General features: G+C 37.7%; 1 protein-coding gene and 1 non-coding gene across 2 annotated transcripts in view; both read left to right on the top strand.

The window, feature by feature from the left end:
- EGFEM1 (EGF like and EMI domain containing 1) overlaps positions 1 to 24,996 on the top strand; it is a 453,091-nt gene that overhangs the window by 225,125 nt on the left and 202,970 nt on the right. Inside the window, exon 4 of the mRNA XM_070242505.1 lies at positions 1,129 to 1,158. Coding sequence (XP_070098606.1) covers positions 1,129 to 1,158 — 30 coding nt within the window. The remainder of the gene's footprint in view (positions 1 to 1,128; positions 1,159 to 24,996) is intronic.
- MIR551B (microRNA mir-551b) lies at positions 18,038 to 18,099 on the top strand. The gene has a single exon (NR_032969.1). It is a non-coding gene; the product is annotated as a microRNA mir-551b (primary transcript).

The following is a 24,996-nucleotide window of genomic DNA, read 5'->3' on the forward strand; positions in this document are numbered from 1 at the left end:
CCAAAACTTATGTCACATGTATTTATTAAATCAATATTCAGTATTTGTGTAACTATATAAACGATCATTGATAATCCTTTTAGTGTACTACAATTACATATTTTTTTCTTTTCTGACTTTTTTTTTTTGTGGAGCCAATAATTGCTTCATTTTTCTCATTTGTTAATTTTCCTGTGCAACTAACAGTAATTCAGTGCAGACTCTCTGAGAGCACTTATAGACTGCCTTCAATAAGGTCAGACCCAGAAAGGAATCTAGCAATCCTTTTTTCTCTTCGGAGACAGGCCCTCCAGTCACTGTTCCAGTGGAGCTGGTTTCCCTTGTGTTTGTAGCACACTGTTGTTCAGGACTTCTCTTCATCATTGCTCTGGGAATTTCCTCTCCCTTGTTTTCTGAATCTCATGTCTAATTATTTTTAAAGGACAACACTTTTCACTAGCTTCTTGAGAAAGACTGATGGAGAGGTAAATTCCTTGAAATCTTCATTGTCTCAAAAAGTCTTTCTAATATTCCCACATGTGGTTGATCATATAGCGGGTTATAGAATTCTAGGTTAAAAACAATTGTCCCTCAGAATTTTAAAGGTAATGCCTCATTCTATTCTTGTCTACCTTCCTTCCTTTTGAGATGTCTGATAGCCTCTATTGTATCTGGCTGGTTATTTTTAAAAGCTTTTTCAATTTTTTCTTTCAACCTGGTGTTCTGAAATTTTGCAATATTATATCTTGATGTGGGCCTTTTTTCATTCATCTGTGCACTGATTTTTTTTTAATTTTTTTTAAAATATTTTATTTTTTTTTCCTCTTTTCTCCCCAAAGCCCCCCAGTACATAGTTGTATATTCTTTGTTGTGGGTCCTTCTAGTTGTGGCATGTGGGATGCTGCCTCAGTGTGGTTTGATGAGCAGTGCCATGTCTGCGCCCAGGATTCGAACCAACGAAACACTGGGCCACCTGCAGCAGAGCACGCGAACTTAACCACTCGCCACAGGGCCAGCCCCTGTGCTCTGATTTTTTAAATCCAGAAATGCATGCGTTCAGCACTGGAAAATGGTACTCTATTTTCTTGGATCATTTCTGACCCTCTGTTTTCTCTTTTTTCTCTTTCTGGAACCCCCATTAATCCGAAGGTGATCTCCTGGATTGAATCTCTTCTACATGTAAGTTTTTGGTCTTCTGTTTTCCATCAGTTTGTTTTTTGTTTGTTTGTTTGTTTTTGATGAAAATTAGCCCTGAGCTAACATCTGCTGCCAATCCTCCTCTTTTTCACTGAGGAAGACTGGCCCTGAGCTAACATCCATGCCCATCTTCCTCTAATTTATATCTGGGATGCCTGACACAGCATGGCTTGCCAAGCGGTGCCACGTCCGACCCCACAATCGGAACCTGAGAACTACTGACCACCAAAGCGGAACATGCGAGCTTAATGCTGCGCCACCAGGCCAGCCCCACGCCAATCCTACTCTTTTTGCTGAGGAAAATTGGCCTTGAGCTAACATCTGTGCCCATTTTCCTCTATTTTATATGTGAGACACCTGCCACAGCATGGCTTGAGTAAGTGGTGAATAGGTCTGCACCCAGGATCCAAACCAGCAAACCCCAGGCCGCTGAAGCTGAAGCAGAACGTGTGAATTTAACCACTGTACTACTGGGCTGGCCCCTCCATCTGTTTGTTTTATTTCTTTACCCTGAGAGAATTCTTCAGCCATTATATTGGATTTTTTTGAACAGCTATTTTAATTTCTAAGAATTTTTCCCATTTTCTAAGTGCTTCTGATCAAATTACACAGATGCAATATCTTTTCTTCTTTTATGTCTGAGGATACACATACAGAAATACAGGCATGCATACACACATTTAGTTTCTTATTCTTGCATTGTCTGTTTCCTCCAAGGTTTTTTGTTGTTTTGGGACCTGACCTCAGGACGAAACAGTATAGAAAAGGCTGATGGGAAACTCTGTGTGTGTGTGTGTGTGTGTGTGTGTGTGTCTGTGTGTGTGTGTGAAGGGAGCCATCTTTGGGTAAATGGACAGAGACAAGCAATTTTTTTTTTAGGACATCCACATGTCAGTCACAATCTACATCTTTTGTGTGGGCCACCTCATTTCCCCAGAAACAATTTCTCTGCTCTCATTCAGCATGGACAAGTACATTTAACCCCGGCTTTCAGTGTAGTGCTTCACCCGCCCCCTCAGGGGCCGTCCCTGAATCTTTTTGGGAAGTAAACTTCCTGTCTTCTGTGAGGGTGAGGAAAGGGCGATTAATTAGCTGGCTGAGCGGACCTTGGGATCTGAGAGTCTGAATTTCCTTATATGGATTTCAAAACAATCCTCCTGCTTTTAGTCCCACCCTGTGCCCTGGACTTCCAAGGTCCCAGGTAACTAATTTCTAAGCCTAGTAGGGATGGTGCATCTGAACTCGGTTCCCATCTTACTGGTAAATACCCTTCTGCTCCCAGGGCAAAGAAGTGTCTCTCTGCTAACTCAGTAACCTCACTTCCATCCGCTTTCCTCCTTCCAAAATTTGACTGCCATCTATTGTCTGCTGACCTCCCATCTCCTGTTCTCTCTTCACTTCTGTGTTTATACTTGATTTCTTTATTTTCTTTTTAATGAGATTTGGGGAAGGAATGGGTTAAAGATTATGAGAGTTTCTCCTAGTTTCTTCTCTCACTAGTAAGATGAAATTGCCCAATATTTGCTTTTTAAATGCTAAATTTATTGTATAGTAACTGCTATTAATCCATTTATCAGTTCTGACCTTTGGTTAACAGTATTTTTCCTTTGGATATTAACTTTCTCAAATTACATACTCTTAAAATAAGTAGAACCATTTATCATTTATTTTTATAACCTGAAAAATAAGCAGTCTAATAGCTACCATAAAATGAAAACAGATAATTTGCACATTGTTGCTTTTGAATATTGTCCTTTGGATTATGTTCTTAAGTTTATCTTATCTATTCTGTAATAAGATGTTTTAATACACGTCTGATTCCCTATCATTCTCACAAGTATTTGCATTTAATGCTTAGTTTTCTTTATCTGATTTACCTTATGAAATGTTCCCTTTAGCAGAGATTAGAAGTAGTTTATTACTTATTTTCTGAGTCAATGAGATTTCATACATTTAAATATTATAATCCAGTTATATGGTCAGAATACTTCTGCATACATGGTTGAATCATTTTCTCTACTAACATAATTTTTAATTCAAATATATTATTTTCTTTTGCAGATAAAATGTATTAAGGGTCTCTTCTTTTTAAATAATGTATGAATTATAAATCTGTGCTTATAAGTTTATGATGCCTTCAAGTAGGCAACATTGTCAGTGGAAAAATTATAGTGCAAGTTTGTTTTTATGCTGCTAATAAAATGAAACTGTGTTAGGTAAAGATACGTTAAAAAATGCTAGTTAAAGTTAAATAGAAAGCCACTGAATTATGCCTGTGTTCAAATTGAAACAAAAAATATTTACCCAGCATTCCCTGAAGCAACCATTCCAGATGAAGGTTTTATAGAACTTGGCAAACAAATGATGACAATCATATTCTTAAGTAGAATAAATTGCTAGAAAAGTGAGCAGCTCCACCTCAATGACAAGTTTTGCTATTCTTTTATCCCCCTTTTTTATTATCATTTTTTTATTCATGTAACATTAGTTTATGACTATGTAAATTTTAGGTGTTCATCATTATATTTCTATTTCTCTGTGGACTACATCCTGTTTACCACCCGAAGACTAATTATCATCCATCACCATACAAATGTGTCGTGTCACCCCTTTCACCCTTCTCCCTTCCCCGCTTCCCATCCAGTAACCACCAAACCAATCTCTGTCTCTATGTGATTGTTTGTTGTTATTGTTGTTTTTGTCTTCTATTTATGAGTGAGATCATACAGTATTTGACTTTCTCCCTCTGACTTATTTCATTTAACATAATACCCTCAAGGTCCATCCGTCTTGTTGCAAATGGCAAGATTTCATCTTTTTTATAGCTGAGTAATAGTCCATTGTGTATATATACTACATCTTCTTTATCCTTTCGTCTCTTGATGGCCATTTATGTGTTTCCAAGTCTTGGCTATTGTGAATAATGCTGCAACGAACATAGGGGTGCATATATCTTTATGCATTCATATTTTCATGTTCATTGGATAAATACCCAATAGTAGGATAGCTGGATCATATGATAGTTCTACTGTTAATTTTTTGAGGAATCTCCATACTGTTTTCCATAGTGGCTGCACTAGTTTTCATTCCTACCAGCAGTGTATGAGAGTTCCCTTTTCTCCATATCATCTTCAATACTTGTTATTTCCTGTCTTGTTAATTATAGCTGTTCTGATGGGCATGAGATGATCTCAATGCAGTTTTGATGTGCTTTTCCCTAATGATTAGTGATGTTGAATATCTTTTCATGTGTCTGTCAGCCATGTGTGTACCATCTTTGGAAAAATGTCTGTTCAGACCTTTTGCCCATGTTTTTAATTGGATTGTTACTTTTTTTGTTGTTGAGATGTATGAGTTCTTTATATATTTTGGATATTAATCCCTTATCAGATATATGGTTTGCAAATATCTTCTCCCAATTGTTAGATTGTCTTCTCATTTTGCTGATGGTTTCCTTTGCAAAGGAAAAAGCTTTGCAGAAGCTTTTTAGTTTGATGTAGTCCCATTTGTTTATTTTTTCTTTTGTTTTCCTTGCCTAGTCAGATATAGTATTTGAAAAAATGCTGCTAAACACTGATGTTGAAGAGTGTACTGCCTATGTTTTCTTCTAGAAGTTTTATAGTTTCAGATCTTACAGTCAAGTCTTTAATCCATTTTGAGTTAATTTTTGTGTATGGTGTAAGATAATGGTCTAATTTTATTCTTTTGCATGTGGCTGCCCAGTTTGCCCAAAACCTTTTATTGAAGAGACTTTCCTTGCTCCATTGTATGTTCTTGGCTCTCTTCTTGAAAAATAGCTGTCCATAGATGTGTGGGTTTATTTCTGGGCACTCGATTCTGTTCCATTGATCTGTGTGTTTGTTTTTGTATCAGTATGATGCTGGTTTGATTACGATAGCTTTGTAGAATATTTTGAAATCAGGGAGTGTGATGCCTCCAGCTTTGTTCTTTTTTCTCAGGATTGGTTTGGGTATTTGGGGTCTTTGGTGTTCCATATGAATTTTAGGGTTCTTTGTTCCATTTCTGTGAAAAATGTTGTTGGAACTTTGATAGGCATTGCATTGAGTCTGTAGATTGCTTTAGGGTGTATGGATCTTTTAGCTGTTAATTCTTCCAATCCAAGAGCCCATAATATCTTTCCATTTCTTTATGTCGTCTTCAATTTATTTCAACAATGTTTTATAGTTTTCACTGTACAAGCATTTCACCTCTTTGGTTAAATTTATTCCTAGATATTTTATTCTTTTTCTTGTAATTCTAAATGTGATTGTATTCTTAATTTCTCTTTCTGCTACTTCGTTATTAGTGTATAGGAATGTAACTGATTTATGTATGTTGATTATGTATCCTGCAACTTTACTGTATTCATTTATTATTTCTAATAGTTTTTTGGTGGATTCTTTAGAGTTTTCTCCATATAAAATCATGTCATCTTCAAAAAGTGACAGTTTCACTGCTTCTTTTCCAATTTGGATCCCTTTTATTTCTTCTTTTTGCCTAATTGCTCTGGCTAGGACTTCCTGTACTATGTTAGATAAGAGTGATGAAAGTGAGCATCCTTATCTGGTTCCTCTTCTTAAAAGGATAGACTTCAGTTTTTCTCCATTGAATATGATATTAGCTGTGGGTTTGTCGTATATGACCTTTATTATGTTGATTGACTTTCCTTCTAAACTCATTTTATTCAGAATTTTTATCATAAATGGATGCTGCATCTTGTCAAATGCTTATTCTGCATCTATTGAGATGGTCATGTGATTTTTATTCTTCATTTTGTTAATGTGGTAGATCACTTTGATTCCCTTGTGGTTGTTGAACCACCCCTACCTCCCTGGGATAAATGCCAGTTGATCATGGTGTATGATCTTTTTAACATATTGTTCTATTTGGTTTCCTAGTATTTTGTTGAGGATATTTGCGTCAATGTTCATCAGTGTTATTGGCCTGTAATTTTCTTTTGTTGTGGTGTCCTTGTCTGGTTTTGGCATCAGGATGATGTTGGCTTTGTAGAATAAGTTAGGAAGCTTCCCCTCCTCTTCAGTTTTTTGGAACTGTTTGAGAAGGTTACGTATTGTCTTTGAATGTTTGGTGGAATTCACCAGGAAAGCCGTCTGGCCCTGGACTTTTCTTTTTAGGGAGGGTTTTGATTACTGTTTCAATCTCCTTATAGATGATTGATCTACTCAAATTCTCTACTTCTTCTTAATTCAGTTTTGGAAGGTTGTATGATTCTAAGAATTTATCTATTTCTTTAAGATTATCTAATTTTTTGTTGTATAGCTTTTCATAGTATTCTCTTATAATCCTTTGTATTTGTGACGTGTCCATTGTAATTTCTCCTCTTTCATTTCTGATTTTATTTATTTGAGCCTTCTCTCTCTTTTTCTTGGTGAGTCTAGCTAAAGGTTTGTCAATTTTATTTATCTTTTCAAAGAATCAACTCTTAGTTTTGTTGATTTTTTCTATTGTTTTTTAAGTCTATTTCATTTATTTCTGCTCTGATTTTTATTATTTCCTTCCTTTTACTGATTGTGGGTTTTGTTCGTTCTTCTTTTTCTGGTTCCTTTAGGTGCACTGTGAGATTGTTTATTTGGGATTTTTCTTATTTGTTGAGGTAGGCCTGAATTGCTATACACTTCCTTCTTAGAACTGCTTTTGCCACATCCCATAGATTTTATCATGTCATATTTTCATTTTCATTTGTCTGTAGGTAGTTTTTGATTTCTCCTTTGATTTCTTCATTGACCCAATTGTTGTTCAGTAGCATTTTTTTAATCTCCACATGTTTGTGGATTTTCCAGTTTTCTTCCTGTAGTTTATTTCTAGTTTCATAGCCTTGTGGTCAGAAAAGATACTTGGTATTATTTTAATCTTCTTAAATTTATTGTGACTTGTTTTGTGGCCTAATATGTGAGATCTATCCTGAAGAACGTTCCATGTGCATTCGAAAAGAATGTGTATTTTGTGGTTTGGGGATGGAATGTGCTGTATATATCTACTAAGTCCATCTGGTTTATTATGTCATTTCAGTCCAATGTCTCCTTATTGATCTTTTTGGATGATTTATCCATTGATGTAAGTAGAGTGTTAAAGTCCTCTACTATAATTGTGTTACTGTCTATTTCTTCCTTTATGTTTGTTAATAATTTCTTTATATATTTAGGTGCTCCTATGTTGGGTGCATAGATATTTACAAGTGTTATATCCTCTTGTTGGATTGTTCCCTTTATCATTATGTAGTGCCCTTCTTTGTCCCTTGTTACACTTCCTGTTTTAAAGTCTATTTTGTCTGATATAGGTACTGCTATCCCAGCTTTCTTTTTCTTGCCATTTACTTGGAATATCTTTCTCCGTCCCTTCACTTTCAGTTTGTGAGTGTCTTTAGGTTTGAGTGTCTCTTGTATGCAGCATATATATGGGTCTTGGGATTTTATCCAATAAGCCAGCCTATGTCATTTGATTGAAGCATTTAATCCATTGACATTTAAATTAGCTATTGATAAGTATGTACTTATTGCTATTTTGTTACTTTTTTCTTGGCATTTTACTAACTCTTTTCTTTTTCTTTGTTCTTCACTTATTCTCTTCCCTTGTGGTTTGATGGCTTTCTTTAGTATTATTTTTGGGTCCCTTTCTCTTAAATTTTTGTCTATTTATTATAGGTTTCTGGTTTGTGATTACCATAAGGTTTATATATAACAAACTATGTAAATAGCAATTTATATTGTTGATAGTCTCTTAAGTTTGACTTCTTGCTAAAAGCTCTACTCTTTTACTGCCCTCCTCCCACATTTATGTTTTTGATATCATATTTAACCCTTTTTTATATGTGTGTATCTATTAACCTCCTATCATGGAAATAGGTAATTTTAGCACTTTTGTCTTTTGACCTTCATATTAGCTTCATAGGCGGTTGATCTGCTACCTTTACTGTATGTTTGTGTGGGTTTTTTTTTTTTTGATAGTTTTTTTATTCCTATTTATGGTCTTTTTTTCCCCGCTTAAATAAGTCCCTTTAACATTTCCTGTAAGGCTGGTTTATTGCTGATAAATTACTTACTTTTGCTTGTCTGAAAAACTCTCCTTCCATTCAGAATGATAACCTTGCCAGTTAGAATATTCTTGGCTGTAGGTTTTTTCCTTTCAGAACTTTAAATATATCATGCCACTACCTTGTAGCCTATAAGTTTTTTGCTGAGAAGTCAACTGATAGCCTTATGGAGTTTCCTTTGTATGCAACTTGTTGCCTTTCTCTTGCAGCTTTCAGTATTCTATCTTTATCTTTATCTTTATTTCTTGACATTTTAATCATATTGTGTCTTGTTGTGTGCCTCTATGAGTTCATCTTGTTTGGTGGGCTCTGTGCTTCCTGTACCTGGATGTCAGTTTCCTTCCTTAGGTATCAAAAATTTTCAGCTATTATTTCTTCAAATAGATTCTCTGCCCCATTGTTTCTCTCTTCTTCTGAGACACCTATAATACAAATGTTAGTATGCTTTATGTTGTCCCAGAGGTACCTTAGATTGTCCTCATTGTTTTTAATTCTTCTTTCTTTTCTCTATTCAGCTTGGGTGATTTCCTCTAGTCTTTTGTCCTGCTCACTGATCTGTTTTGCAGTGTCATCTATTCTGCTCTGAAATCTCTCTAGTGAATTTTTCATTTCCATTATTGTGTTCTTCAGTTCTGATTGGTTCTTTTTATATTTTTCAATTCTTTGTTGAAGTTCTCACTGTGTTCATCTATTCTGCTCCCAAGATGAGTGAGCATCCTTATGACCATTAGTTTGTACTCTTTATCAGGTAGATTGTGTATCTCTGTTTTGCTCTTTTTGTAAGGATGTGTTCTGTTCCCTTATTTGGAACATATTCCTTTGTCACCTCATTTTGCATATTTCTCTGTGCTTATATCTATGTATTAGGTAGATCAGCTACATCTCTTGATTTTGGAGAAGTGTCTTTATGTAAGAAATGCTTTGGGGCTGGCCCCATGGCTGAGTGGTTAACTTCGTGCACTCTGCTTCAGCACCCCAAAGTTTCTCCAGTTTGGATCCTGGGTGCAGACATGGCACCGCTCATCAAGCCATGCTGAAGCAGCATCCCACATAGCACAACCAAAAATGACCTACAACTAGAATATACAACTGTGTACTGAGGGCCTTTGGGGAGAAGAAGAAGGAAAAAAAAGATTGACAACAGATGTTAGCTCAGGTTCCAATCTTTAAAGAAAAAAAAGTGTGCTTCATGAGGTCCATCACTGTGCTTCCCTCTTGTCACCAGTTCCAAATATTCCAGGAGTGACCCCTGTGTGGGCTATGTATGTCCTTCTGTTTTGACTGGGTTACTCTTGCTGAAGGTGCATGTGGAGGCTAGGCTGTCCCCTTAGTGGGCTGGTTGTTATGCTCAACTGCGTGTGCCTCCTATTGTCCTTTCAGTCACTCCATTGGGCTGGGGTTGGGGGGAGCACCAGCATAGCTGGCTGCAAGATCTAATAGCACATTCCTGCTGCAGTTCTGCTGTTAAGTGAGTAGGCCCCCAGCATGGCTGGTTGCTAGGCTCAGGCACTCACAATTGCTGTAGGCATCCAGCCTGCAAGGCTGTAGCCAGCTCTCAAGAGTGCAGTTAGGTGGGGCTGGCCCCAGGTGTGGCAGCACAGACTTTTTTCAGGTTTTTGAAGGTGGGACAGATACCCTATGTAGCTGTTTGAGAAGCACCAGTCTGCTGCAGCTGACAAGCCCCATGACCCACAGGCCTACACAACCCATTAATGTAGTCCTGCCCTGTGCACATGCCCCAACCCACGGAAGCAGACCCACTTGCCCTGCTGCAAAGGCCCAGCATACTCTGCCAATGCAGGCCCACCCTTAGTGCTCACTCTCCCCTACAGAGGTAGACTCATTTGCCCTGCTGCAGAGGTCCTACACACCCTGTCTATGTGGGCCTTCAAGTTGCCCAAGGGGTTGCTGGTGGGTGAGACCAGTCCCTAGGGTGGGCTGCCTGCCCTGGCTAAGCTGGATTAAGTTAGTGCTCTAGTGGGTGGGACAAACCCCTGTACTAACAAGCCAGGTGAAGAAATTCAATGATATCTGCCAGAGTCTGTGTCAGCATGCCTATACTAGGTTATAATAATGGCTGCTGCCAATATCTCAGTCCCCGGGGAGGTGGTCCCAGCCACCTCCTGCCTCCCTGAGATGCATCCAGAGCCTATCAAGTGAGTCTCTTTTCACCAAAGGACTGTACACCTTTCTTTCTGGTGATTTTGTGTTGCTTTCCTGAATGGGTGAATTTGTGCATTGGCCCTTTGAGAGAAGGCTTTTCTTTCTCTTATGTTCAATAGCTTTTCTTGAGGTATTTCTTGTTGTTGTAAATAGCCAGCAAAGCCAGATATTATGACACTCATCTCAGTTGTGCTGAGTTTGAAACCTGCTTATTGTGGCAAAGCTCTCCTGTTCAGATCCCCTGCTCCTCCAGGAAAAGCTTCGTACGTTGAGATTGCTCCTGGCTGTGAAGCACTGCAGGTAGAAAGTGGCTTTTTCCTCTCCAGAAAAGTATTTCTGCCTCTGCCACGTCAAGCAGCACTGTCCCTTGTTGTGGGGGTTCTTTTTATCCAGTTTCCGGAAAATTGTTCCAAGGGTAGTTGTAAAATTGTTGTGTCCATGGGAGGAGGTGAGTTCAGAGTCTGCATATGCCGCCATCTTCCCAGAAATCCCTGCTATTCTTTTTAACCAGTCATATTTTGGCTTTAACGAAATTTAATTGATGATTTAATTGTCACTTGGTTTAAGCAGGAAGTTTAGTCTATACTATGTAGGATGAGTAAACTAAGGCTTTTCATACTTTTCTTCAGTTGAGCTAGTTCAACACAGAAGTTACTTGACAAGTCCTGACCTCAATACCAAACAGTGCCAAATGAAAGGCAGTGTGAAAGGCTAAACAATGCCCCTTAAGTCCACAGCCTAATTCTCTGACCCTGTGCGTGTGTTACCTTGTGTGGCAGAAGGGACTTTGCAGATGTGATTCAGTTAAAGATCTGGAGATGGGAAGATTATCCTGGATTATTCATATGAGCCCAATGATGTAATCACACATGTCCTTACAGGAGTGAATCAGAGGGAGATGAGACTATGGAAGAGGAGAAGGTGATGTGATGATGAAAGCAAAGAGAGATTCAAAGATGTTGTGCTGCTGACTTTGAGGATGGAGGAAAGGGCCAAGAACTAAGGATTGCAACAGAATGAAGCTCTGGAAGCCAGTGAGGGCAAGGAAAAGGATTCCTTTCTGGAGTTCCAGAGGGAGCATGACCCTTCCAACACCTTTACTTTAGCTCAGTGAAACTGATTTTGGACTTCTGGTCTCCATAACTATGACAGAATAAATTTGCGTTGTTGAAGTGTAATTCATTACAGCAGCAATAGGAAACTAATACAGCTAGTTACCCCCCAAATCACTACCAAACAATGCAAAACCAAAAATAGGAGAAGAATGCCACAAAGCCACTTTTCCCTTCAGCCATGACCTGGATCAGTGCTGAAGGAACATTCCGATGGAATATTTGCAAAATGTTCCGGCTGCCCCTCCTTTTGAAGAAAAGTTTCTGAGGAGGTTTTCCATTAGGTGGAATGTTTAGTGAAATGGTTTATAAAAGTTATCAGAAGTAGCCAAGCTTGGAAATAGCCTTCAGTTCAGCAACTGAACAATTTTGTTTTAATCCATCCTGGACTTTTCTTTTATACCTTATTCTTTAGGGAGAAATGAAGTGAATTTTATAACTTAGTAATTATAGAGGAACTTCAGGCTAATTTGTTTCCTGACTTTCTTAGAAATGGCTATGGCAGTTATCCTTTTCCTACAAGAAATCATGGAAGAAAATGCAAAGCAAACATGATTTTTATGAAATTTAATGGGGAGAGATTGAACTACAAAACAGTTTATGAAGATGTGACTTCAAAAACTTTTTACTTATAAATTGCATACAATAGACTTATATGAAAGCAAACAGTAATCATCAATTCTTTTGAATATTACATAAACTTTCATATCAGTTCTTCCTTGGTACCTAATAAACCACCCAAAAACTTAGTAGCTTACAACTGCAGCCATATATTTGCTCATGATTCTGCAGTTTGGGCCCAGCTCAACTGGTAGATTCTTTCATGGATCCTGCTGGTGATCCTTCCTTGGCTCTCTCATGCAGCTGTAGAAATTTGACAACTTAGCTGAGGCTGAGTGGTCCAAAAGGATCTCACTCATACGCCCGGTGGCTGATGCTGCCTTTTGGCTGTGGCACCCTGGTTCTCCTCTATACTGCCTTTTATTTTCTAATAGCCTAGACTAGGTTTCTTTGGATGATAGTAGAAGCATTCCAAGAGGGCAAAAACGGAAGGTGCAGTTCTCTTAAGGCTTAGCCTGAGATGTCACACAATGGTACTTCCATCACATTCTCTTGGTAGAAGCAAATCACAAAGGGTAGAGGAATAGACTCCACTGCTCAGTGGGCAGAGTGTAAAGTCACATCACACAGGTTGTGAATATAGGATAGTATGGCTCATTAGGGGATTCTAGTGTAATCACCCATCACACATCCCTAAAACACACCATTTCCACTTTTATCTTTACCCAGACAAGCTGGGTCTTTGTTTTTTTCTTAATCAATGATGACTAATGGTGAGAAATAGTAGGCATGGGGGAAGGGATTGTGAAAATTTGGTTGGCAAAAGAAAATTACTTGAGTATTTGAGGGCATACATAGTAATGGGCATTCGTTTCTTATTGCTATTTTTTTCACCGCTTTCTTTCAAATATGTTGTTCCAATATAGAAAACCTAAAAATACCCTTCTATTTGTATATGGAAAATGCTGTGAGATTGTTCAAATTAGTTGATAGAAATGCACTGAACAATCAGAGTGGTTTGATCTCTGGTTCTGTGTGTTTGTGATGGGAAAGTAGTTAGATCTACAGTTTGGGGAAATAGGCTGTGAAAATGATGATGGGACTACTAGGAGATTGCTTTAGGGCGGTGGTTCTCAACCTGGCTGCACCTTGGATCACCTAGGGAGCTTATAAAAATATTGATGCTCAAGACCTATCCCAGCCCAATTACATTAGAATTTCTAGGTATCTATATTTTGTAAAAACTTCCCAGGAGAGTCTAATGTGCAGCCAGGATTTAGGACCACTCACTGCTTTAAGGGTTAGAGATTTCGAGGAATGGCTTGAAATAATGAGGTTTGGGGATATAGCATAGAAAGGCTGGGTTTAGACAGGGGCCTCCAGCCAGAGCTGATAAATTGGCAGTGCCTGAAGGTGGAAAAATTATTAACCTTCCTGTTTGATTGGATAGGAGAGAAAGTGTTCTAATTTCCTGATGGGCTCCTAATTTTGAACATATTTGTAGAGGGTAAAATGGCATTGGTGATAACACATTATTTTGAGCTAATATAAATAATTGAAACTCTGATAGTGGAATGGCTAGAGATAAAATAATGGTAAAAGAATTTTCATATGCCAAATGCAGTTTTTATGTTCTCTGTTTAAAAGAACAAAATTTATAACTAGAGATTTGTAATTTGTACTCTTTCCCCAATGGGATTATTCTTAACTCACGTATAGCTAGAGTTGAAAGCATATCATTTAAAAGTCGGTGAGGCTTTTCAAAGGAGCAAGGGATTATGCTACTTTATTTGAATCATTCTTAAATATATTGGCCCCAGGAAATGGGAAAACATATCTGCAAATGTTATGCAGACCATTTGTCCAATTGCACTGTTTCATATAGGAGAGAACTGTGAGCCACTGTAGTTGGGGAATTTACAAGGTGCTAGAGTAACCTGGGATGGATAGAAATGTAGCTTGCTTATTGATGCCACTGCATCAATTTTGCTTATTATTAGTAAAGCTTATTTCTCGCTAATATTTTCCTTAGCAAAGAGAATAAGTGTTTATATCTGAGCTCCTCACAAAGGACTAAAGAAATAGTCGGACTATTCATTTGTTGACCTTCAAAAGTAGCTGATTAAAAACAGTGTCTTGATGGCTCAACACTGTTCTCCCAAATCAAGACTTGATTGTGAGTGGAGAGAGTAATCTAATACTGTACCTGAAGTGAAAGATTAATGTCTCAGACTGGGGGAAACCATCAAGTAGGTAATATACCTTTTTTTTTCCTTAAAAAAGTAATTACTGGTGGAGTAAAGAATACATTCAGGCATTCAAAGATTTAAGGTGACATGAAATCTTTGGAGATAGAGTCATAAAAGGTGATTTATTCCAGAAGATCCAGAAAAACAGTTCAATGAAGCCATCTCTGCATGTTGAGACTGTTTGCTTCAGCCCGTCTCTAGGATGGAAAAATCAGCAATGTGACAAAAGATTCCATCTAAAGAAAACATTCTGTGTTAAGGCTGGGGATTAAAAATAAAATAAAATTACCCCTTTGATCCTAAAGCTAAATCTAAAGTAATCTGTGGCAAAAAGCTTTTATTGTTTAAGGATTCCTGGTGCTTTGAGGTGAGGTGTGTGCTCTGTTTAATAAAGATTATGTGACTGATTACTTTTCACATACTGATGGCTCCCTGTGGTGTCTTTCATGTGTGTGTATGTATTGGGGGGTGCATATTAAAGCTCTCTCTTTCTGTATAGTGGCCACCTGTTCCTAAAACAGGTTGTATCAAACTTTCTTGGAAATAATGTTAGGGATCCAAAGCATAACGCAGAAACTGATGAGACTGATGTGCATGTAAACTGTGCAGTATGATGAATAGCAATGAGATGGGGAGCATAGACCCCCAGGCAAGGTAAAGGGTCTGTTCAGTTGCTGTATTTATCAAGAATTATACTGAAACCCAATTCTGATAATGGACAAAGTGTTACATCCTGAAGTAGGGATGATGAGTAAACAAGAACAAGGAAGAAGCTTCTTTTTCTGTGATGTGTATGCACGAATGAGCTTTACAAATTTATATTATTTCCCTAATTGATGTCACAGACGAATCTTCTTGCGTGAATATGGGAAAAGAAATTTTTACACCGAGTCTTAGTGTAAAGTAAAGTAAGTGATTACTAGAGGTCCTCAAAGTAATTATATGCCACATGGAAATCAATATAAAACTATATTGCAGTATTTATTTCAGTTATCAACCTGTATGGGTATGGTTAGAAATAATTAAATCTTGGGCGGGCCCGATGTTTCAATGGTTAAGTTCGCACGTTCCACTTCAGCAGCCTGGGGTTCTCTGGTTCGAATCCCGGGTGCAGACATGGCACCGCTTGGCAAACCATGCTGTGGTAGGCGTCCCACATATAAGGCAGAGGAAGATGGGCATGGGTGTTAGCTCAGGGCCAGTCTTTCTTAGCAAAAAGAGGAGGATTGGCAGCAGCTTTAGCTCAGGGCTGATCTTCCTCAAAAAAAAAAAAAAAGAAATAATTAAATCTTGCTATAAACTAAGCTGAAGTTTGCTTTCAAAGTAACAAAAAGGTAAATATCTTGCATGTCAGTATCAAATACAGTTAAAAAGTGAGATTTGACAAAACAATACAAAAAACTTGTAAGTGTTAAAATATTTCTAGTATGATAATATGACTTCCTATGGCCTAGGCAAAAGTTGGCATGTTCTTTTTCCTTATTTTTCCCCTTTTCCTCCTTAAGTTTGGGGTACCTGTTTTTCTCTCCTTCAGTCATTACTCTGTTTCTATGCACTGTCCTTGAGTTGCCTTGACTATTCTTTTGGCTTTTAAAGCCAGGATTCTCAAATCTATTATTTCAAATTTACCATATTTAAAATCAAGCTTATTATATACCTTCTTTAAATCTCTTTGTTTTCTTTCTTGCTCTCAATAAGTGGCATCTCAACCCACATGCTGAGGTGAGCTGGAAACCCAGCGTTGTCCTGCCTTCTCCCTCCACACCAACACCGTTTCCAAGCTCTATTGAGGTTCAGTGTTATTTTTACCTTCACTGCCACAAGTCTAAACTTAAGACCTCCTCATTTTTCACCTGAACATTGCAACAACTTTCTAACTAGTCTCTAGTATCTCACCACTTACTGGTAAGACATCCAAATTCTCTGGCATTGCATTCAGGGCTTTTCACAGTGTGGCCCTTGTCCTTATTGCAAGCCTAATCTTTCATCAGTTTTCTGCATCTTTCTCAAGCCCTCCCTCTTACCTCTTCTTTGGTGATAATGAACTTCTGGGAGCTCCTGAATCTTTCATATCTCTTACATTTGTCCACCCTTTTCCCTTTTCTTGGAATTCCCTTTCTATTTTAATAGTTCATCTTTTGTATCGCCAGTTCCACTCTCCCACCCCACATTATGTAATAGTGATGGTCCCATAGAATATCCCTATTATGTGGCCTGTGCCCTTTGAGCAAGTGCTACCTTGACATGAAAATTCTACAAAGAAGTTAATGTTGGTTTAACGCCACTTTGGAATTAAAGCAATAGTGCTTTATGAAGTAAAGTCCAGTGACCTTGTAAAGAACTAGAAATTGTTAAGTGGTGCTCTCTTTTCAAGGCTGGCAGACTTGAGAAGCATAGTGTCTATACCAGGGTCTGAGCGTATGTGGGTGCATTGGCGAGGTGGTCATGGTGGCTATGGTGGAAGAGCAAGACCCAGACAAGATGGATCTTTCTGTTTCAGGAAGCCAGAAATGTAAAAGCCAAGCAGGCTAGTATAAGACACAGTCTTCAGAGAATACTGAAGATCAAAGCTAAGATACAAAATGCAAACTCCAGGTTTAACTGTTGGTGCAAGGGCTGATGATAATGACGTGAGGTTGAGCAAGGAGTCAGGTAGAAGTGGAACTGAATAGGAGCAGGGAGGGAATGGACCAAGGAGGCTCCTGGGTCACTGTCAGGATCAAGCATGAAATGTTCTTAGCTAGTCAATCTTGTAGGAGGGTACATGGAAGCATAAAAGTTGGGCATGTTGGACTGACACAGGCCACTGATTTCAGCAACCTCTAGTGCTCCATTTCCAAACTCAGATTAAAATGAATGCCAGTAACGCCTGCTTTGCTGTATGCAAATGATTGGAATTGCAATTGGACTAGGGGTTTATTTCTAAGGTATCTTTCAGTTCTATGCTATGAATCTGTGATTTATTTTTATTTGGTTATCTTATGTGGACTTTAATTGCATTTTGCTAATTTAGAAGTAAGTGTCAAGGCAGCATGGTTTTTCTGTGTTGCTTAGTTTCTGCTTTCCTGTTAATATAGGAAGACTGTGATACACATTTGTAACATTCTAAGTTAACAGAAATTACTCAAGTCTTTAGAATTTCTTGAAATTATGTAGTATGCCTTTTTTGAAAGCTCTACATTTCCTCAAATCAAATTTGTCAGATAATTCTTCAGGTATTATGAAGAAATGCAGTGGAGTTATGTATTAGCAATATATCTTAGATTGTGTTTTTGTATCTTTTTCTCTTGATAGCTCTTACAAATGTATGCCAACATTAGAAGGACGATATGGAAGTACATACTTCGTAAATACAATTTGATGATGGAGAAAGTTAGACATTTAAGTCTAGAATGATTGGTGTAAAGTACAACGGATGAGACTGTGTAGTCGAATTTCCCAAAAAATAGAAAATAGGCAGTAGAAAAATATATACAAAATAAATCTCAAGAGTTGTTGGATGTTTACCTGTCACTGCAAATTATCATGGAGACAGTACAGATAATCTGAATGGAAAATTGCACCAGAAATGTCTTCCTCTGAGCCATTTTTACCTGCTCTTTTGTAAAATGTTATTTCTCCAATGATTTTACTATATCTTCTCTTGCTTTATTCTTTTGCCTTCTTCCGCTGATTCTCCTGACTTCAGACGTCTGTAAGGTCTGCCAGATGTGCTCTCCTGGCCCATGAAATCAAGCGTGGGTGAGACCTGGTGCAGAACGGGAAGGCGACCCATACTTGGTTTCAGAGGCTGTGAGAATACCTACAGTTTTGAGAGAATGCCATTTATGTTTATATAGGCCTTTCAGAGAACAAAAACTTCAGCGCCACCTTGTTTTATTACAGACTGAAACAAATAAGAAACAGATAAAAGTTATAACCGTTTCACATTTCTAGTCCAATGGGATTCTGCAGAACTTTCTAAATGACAGGAACCAGGTTGACCGATAATGATTTGACAGCTCTGTTAAAGACTTTTAAAACATTGTGCAAATATGAAGCTAATTCCTCCTTAAGGACATACTTCCTCTCCCTCCACCTCTCCAGCTGTGGTGGTCAGTTTCCCCATGGTCCTGGGCGGCTAACAAAGATGAATGGAGATGCAAGGACAAGAGTACAGATTTTGCTGGGCCCTCATTTATGCTTTGGCATTACCTTCCCTTTTTCTTACCGTATTTTTTTCACACACCCAGCCCCACTCACAGCTGCTTGCCTATAGGGCCAAAAATCTTTAGTTAACAATCTGCCAGAATTCTACTTTTCTGTGTAGGAGATTGGAGTTATTTCAAATAATCCATCTGGAGGATAAAGAGAAGTAAAGAAACTGAGGTAAATAAAATATATATTGTTAAATAGTTGCTTGCATGCATTCATTGTATCTTTGCTGATAATTCCTTTATAGTCTATGTTTGTTGAGCTGGTATTTGTTAAGTTTTGTTTGTCCTAAACTGTTTAATTTAATTTTGCTGGGAGGGTGGGGTGGGCATGGTGGTATTGGTATATGGTGGTATTGTCATCTCTTAGGCCAGAGGAACCATTTCAAAATTACTTTTCATTTTCTCGACCAGAATTCTGAAGACCTGGATCCTTGGCAAAAAAATTAAGCTAGAAATCAAGCTCTGCCAAGTACATACTACATACCTCCTGGCTGTGGATTTTGGTAGGCTTACTTGGAGAAATATGAGAGTTGTCTCCAATGAAGACTTATTCTGTATTTCCTTAATTGACTTTCACATTTGTAATACATTTTCTATTTTTAAATGGAACTCCTTTGTTCCACTCAGGATAGTTTAATCTATAAATATACAAAATTAATAAAGAGCATTTCTCTATTTTGTTGGGCTCTGATAGTTAAAGCAAATCCTTTGCCCAGACTTTTTTGTTGCTGAGAAATGAGTTGGAGGAACTTAGTCTCCTTTGAACTGTTATCTCAATGAAGAGACTTCTCTGGGATGGTCTAGAGAAGTGCTCTGCAGTTAATACTGTAGCCAGTAGCCACAGGACACTCGAAATATGGCTACTGCAATTGAGGAGCTAAATCTTTTAATCGAAATAGCTACATATGGTTAGTGGATACTGTGTTGGACAGCACAGTTCTATAGTACTTTAGTTCTTTAGACAATGTCTTCTAGGTTAAAATTTCACCAAATTCATCATTTTTAGTTCTCTTATGAATTTGACAGGTTTTGATTAGTAAGAAGTTTCTATATTTAGAATAGGATTAATTCATCACTGTGTCCTTATACAATAAACTGTACAAAATAGTGAACTAAAACAAATTGCCAAGTTTAAAACTATTTTTATGGATGCCACTTTATTTTTAATAAAAACACTCATCAGATTTCTGCTGAAAGCCAAAAGCTGGCCAATTACCAAGCAATGACCACACAGCAATTGAATGTTACTTTCCGGCCAGTATTGCATAAACTACTCCTTAAGTTACAAAAAAGCTTTTGATGTGATTCCGCTCCTTAACAATCTTACAGTCTTGCTGGAAAGACAAAGCTAGCAGGCATGACATAATTAAAAATCAATCCGTGTTAAACTCTCTTATGCAAAATAGCAATGTAGAAGAGGGTGAGATCAGTGCAACCATAGTGGCCACTTCAGCACTTTCAAGTCCAAAGGATCCTTAGAAATCATTTATTCTGAATTTTAGACATGCTGAAATTGTGGCTCAGTGTGCTGACCCATTCAAGATTTCACACCCAGCTGATGATGTGTCCAGAACGTGAATGAAGCTATTGGTCTTTCCTCACTAGTTTGCCTTTAAGACTGCCTCCTGGAGGGGATTGTTTTAAACAATTCATTAAAAAGAAGGCTTGAGGTCAAGCAATTATAGAGCAAGTTCCATTTCACATGTCAGTTTTCTCTAGTAGAGTGTTCCCCAAACTTTAGTTGTCCACTTAACACCTTCATAAACTTTGCCTTATCCTCTACCACCTGTGCTATTATTTATAAATCTTTCTCTTATTTTAAATTTAAATTTATTACAAGGAAAATGGAAAACCATTATCATTTATCATATGTTAAAGGTAACTGGGAAACAAATACCTGAAAAATAAAAGCTAAACTATGCTATAAATTCCCAGCCAGACATTTTGCTTGAGCCAGCGGCCTGTTCTCTTTCTTATAAAGGAGATTAGTGAGTGTTGGAAAAGCCTTCGATGCAGTAGTGCCACATTACTATAAAGAGCAATCCTTGCCTTCACTTTAAGGTTTAAAACTGTGGGGTTTACAAGGCTGATTTTAATACCTCTCATTGACTGCCCCCCCACCCCCACCCAGGCTGTTTTGTGACTGCCTCGGGAAGGAATTAGCCAAGGACTAACAATAGTTCTGCCCTAGCACACGTGCATGTCTGCATGAATTTGTGTGTCTGTGTTGGTTGGTGGTGGAGTTAGTGGCGGTTGCTTTTTCAAATTGTATAATAATTGTGTAAGCTTTCCGATTTGTTTTCCTACTGAAACAAAGCCTGTTGATCTCCATTATAGGGAAAGTAATTGTATAATTAAATGATCTTATTTTTAAAAATTTAATTAAATGGAATTTGGACAGATTATCTTTTCATCTACAAACATATAGTTCTAATCATTCATTAAGTGAGAAAGCTTTTACAGTTGATGGTGGAACAGTCAGGCACCCATAGGTAACTCTGTGCCCTGTGGAAATGGTTTATTAGGGGGAAAGATGACAGGCATAATTCTTTTAAAGGTGGAAACAGCTGTCAAAGTATAGCTTAAAAAATCTTAAAAGATGACTCTTATACAAATATCAAATAAAGATACATCATAGTTTGTTTAACTCATTAATAAGAGAACCCTCAGGAGAGTGGAGGTGCTTTAAAGACCCTTTGAGGAAGAGAGATTGTATAGTTAGTTGGAAAAGATATGATGAAATAAATTTGCTAGGTTAGAGAAAATACCGATTAGTGTCCAATAGGACAAGAAAACCATAACCTTTGAGTATATCTTTTCTACCGGAGAGAAATCATTTGTGTCTCTACCAGACAAAAAATTACAAGTTAAAATTAATCTTAAAAACAACAACAACAAACACACACATAGATATAGAGATTAGATTGTTGGTTACAAGAGGGAAATTTGGGAGGGAGGAGGGCGACAAGGGTGATAGAGCACATATAATAGAAAGGATGAAAAAAGAAAGTAATGTGACCGACTCTGGGCATTTACCAACAGTAAATCATAAATCAAACAATGGTATATTTCCCAAGTGCTCATCTTGATTCTTGGGAATCTAGGTGATTTTGCTCCCTTTGGGAATATTTGGTAAAGTCTGGAGACCTTTTTAGTCTTGGCAATCTGGGAGGTGCTACTGGCATCCAGTGGGTGGAGTCCAGGGGTGCTGCTAAATTATCCTACAATGCACAGGACAGCCCTGCCTGCCTCCTCTCTCTCACCCCCGAGGGAGGATCATCCAGCCCAAAAGCCCAGTGGTGTTCCAACTGAGAAACTCTACGCTAGAGAATTAAATAACCTTTGTGCAGGCCTGTTAGTGCTCCAGTTATGACGTTGAAAGGACACACAATCATCCTTTTGTCTTATTGCCAAGTTTTGGATAATTTTTCTCAATAATACAAAGAGACTTTCCATGCAATACAGGTGTTTTTTTTTTTCTTTTTTTAGACTCTTGATTTATGTTTTCTGAACATACCTAGAGTAAGCAGACATTGTGAGCTGGGCCAGAGCTCTGCTTTGTTTGCACATTTCTTGTCCCTCTCTTTCATTCTATGGTTGCTGTCTTACATTTGAATTTTTTAAAAAATCTAAAAATAAGTGATGAAGAAATGTTGAAACATGCATTATCTGTCACTATGACCATTTTAATGAATGCATCATTCCATTTTCTACAGGACAACATTTTTCTCAACTGACTGTATCTTTTCCTGATTGACAGTTGTGATTCTTGAAAAAGAAATAGACACTGATGCACAATCATGCAGGATTAGGAAGGAAGAGCACGTTAGGAAAGCATAGATTCTCCGCACTTTTGACTATATTTCCTCTGTAGTTGGGAAGTTAAGGAAAACTGACAAATTCTCTACAAGGAAATAGAGAATTGATAGCATCATACCTGAGACTTTTCACTCCTTCGGTGAATTGACCTGAGAGTCAGAAATCAAGGGCAGTGTTCTCTTATACCTGTAATTTAGTGAAAAGCTAAAAACAGAAGGAAAATTTGTTCATAAGCTACTATGATAACCAGTAGCAGCTCCTATCATTTTTGTGTATTAGTTATTAGTTCAGGCTTTTACTAGGTATGTACTCATGTTGTTTTTGCTTTTTAACTTAATGTGATTTAATTCAACATGTATTTTTTGGACTAGGAACTGGCACACAGAGATGAGGATAAAGACTAACTTCAGCACTGAACAAACCCTTAGACTAGTACCTGAAGTTTTAATTATAGAAAATATGCAGTTTTATATACTGCTATTTCACTTAATATTACACTATTAACATTTTTTTCATGTTGCCACGTTGTCTTCCTGATTATCACTTTAATGGTGTGATTTAGATGGGTTTAAAAACAGATCAAGTTTCCCATAGAAAATATGGTATAATTTAAGTTTACATTTCTATATAAATCTTAACAATAGGATCAAGATTCATATACAGGAAGAAAGTTATCCTCCAAGTCATCTAACACAGTACCTGCTACTTGATAGGTGCTTAGAAAATGTTTGTTCTTTTTCTTCTGTCCAAATCCTAGAATTTTTATGCTGGAAAGAACCTTGGGCATAGACATAGTCCTGTTTTTTGTTGTTGTTGTTGTTTTGTTTTTTAATGAGGAAGATTCTCCCTTTGCTGACATCAACTGCAAATTCTCCTCTTTTTTTTTTCGCTTGAGGAAGGTTCGCCCTGAGCTAACATCTGTGCCAATCTTCCTCTATTTTGTATGTGGGATGCCTCCACAACATGGCTGATGAGTGGTCTAGGTCCACACCCAGGATCTGAACCCGTGAACCCAGGCCACTGAAGTGAAGTGTAGGGAACTTTAACCACTCAGGCATGGGGCAAGCCCCGACCGTTTTTTTTTTTAATAGTAAAGAAACTGAGACCCAGTTAATTTAACTGAAGCAGTGTCAAGCTCTGCACTTGAACTTAAAGGATTGGGTTCAACCCCTATCTCTGTCCCTTATTGACTGTGTGACATTAGATAAGTCACTTTACTTCTTGGAGACTTTTTCTGTATATTAGGGGAGAGAGTTGCACTAGATAACGTAAAACATTTCTTTAAGACTTAACATTTTTTGCTTCTCTGTAAGATCTCATGCTAATGAAATTGAGATAAAGATCAATAATCTTTTTAAGAAAAAAAAATCTGATACAGTGAGTCTTAATCTATCAAATAAGATCACTATGTAAGGGGCCCCACGCATAGTGCAGAGTACTATAGTACAGAGTATAGAGGACTATAAAGTAACATGCATTCATTTGGAAACAGAAAAACTAACGTTTTCTATTTGATGTGGATTTTCTCTAGTAATTCTCAATTGAATGCTCAGGCAGGTGGCATACTTCTTGGTTTATTTGAGGAAACTGCAACTCAAGGAAGTTACCACATTGTCCCAGATAACCTATCTACTATACTTTTCAGTCTATCACTCCACAGTCAAGAAAACTAATGTGGTTTTTTATGAACACCTGTAAGTAGCAGTATTTTTCCTTCTTTAAAATTCTCAAAGGACCTTTTGACAATCGTTTTGTGGACCACGACTGTTTAAGAAGCTCTCCTGGAAGTAGGAAATAATCTTTCTTATCTCACATGAATTATCCCTGTAGTAAGGAGACTGTCAAAATCATTCTTGTCCTTCTTCAGAAAAATGTCAGGGCTTGGGGACTGGGTGGCTCCTTGAACTGGAAGCCCAGTGACGCAGTGGAAAGCATTCCAGAGTTGAGGTCGGTGTTCTACACTTTTGCTAATTTGCTGTGTGCTTTAGCTAATTTCCAGATGGCCATCTGTAAAAGTGAGGGAAATACCACATGATCTCTGAGATCTTACACTCTCTTTTCTACTTCTCTTTGTGCATCTAATCTTTTTTTCTCTTTGCTGTTCTCCTTGTTGTGTGGGAGTGGAGGTCTACCATTCTGTTGGCAAGCTTTCAATTAATCCTGTTAGCCTCATACCTCACTGCAATTATCCACTCTTATCTGATTCTACATGTCCCAAATCTTTTGAGGGTTTTATCTGGCAACTGGTCTCCTTTCTGGCCTTTTCCCCTTCAGCGACTTCTCTAAGTTTTGACTTCCACACCTGTTTTACATTTTCTCTGTCTGCTCAAAAGAATTTCCAGAATTTTAGTGAGAGCTGTCATTCATAGATGACTCCTTCCCCATTCTCTTTTTTTGTGGTAGGTTTTATTATCATTATTATACCTTTCTAGTGATTTTGGTGTCATTTCTGGGCAGAAAGGCAATTAATACAGGTAGGGGTAAACTATTTTGTAGCCTTAGGTAAGTAAGTAGGAAGTGGAGATCATTGACAAATTGAAGGGAAAGGCAAATAATGTCACTGGAATGTTTTCAAAGGAAGTGCACCTCAGGAAGGACCCATAGATGGCTGGAAAGGGATCAAGGAGACAAGGGAGAGTTAAGATGAACCACGAGAGAATTACAGACTT

The sequence above is a fragment of the Equus caballus genome, chromosome 19 (genome assembly GCF_041296265.1).
Source record: "Equus caballus isolate H_3958 breed thoroughbred chromosome 19, TB-T2T, whole genome shotgun sequence".
NCBI lineage: Eukaryota > Metazoa > Chordata > Mammalia > Perissodactyla > Equidae > Equus > Equus caballus.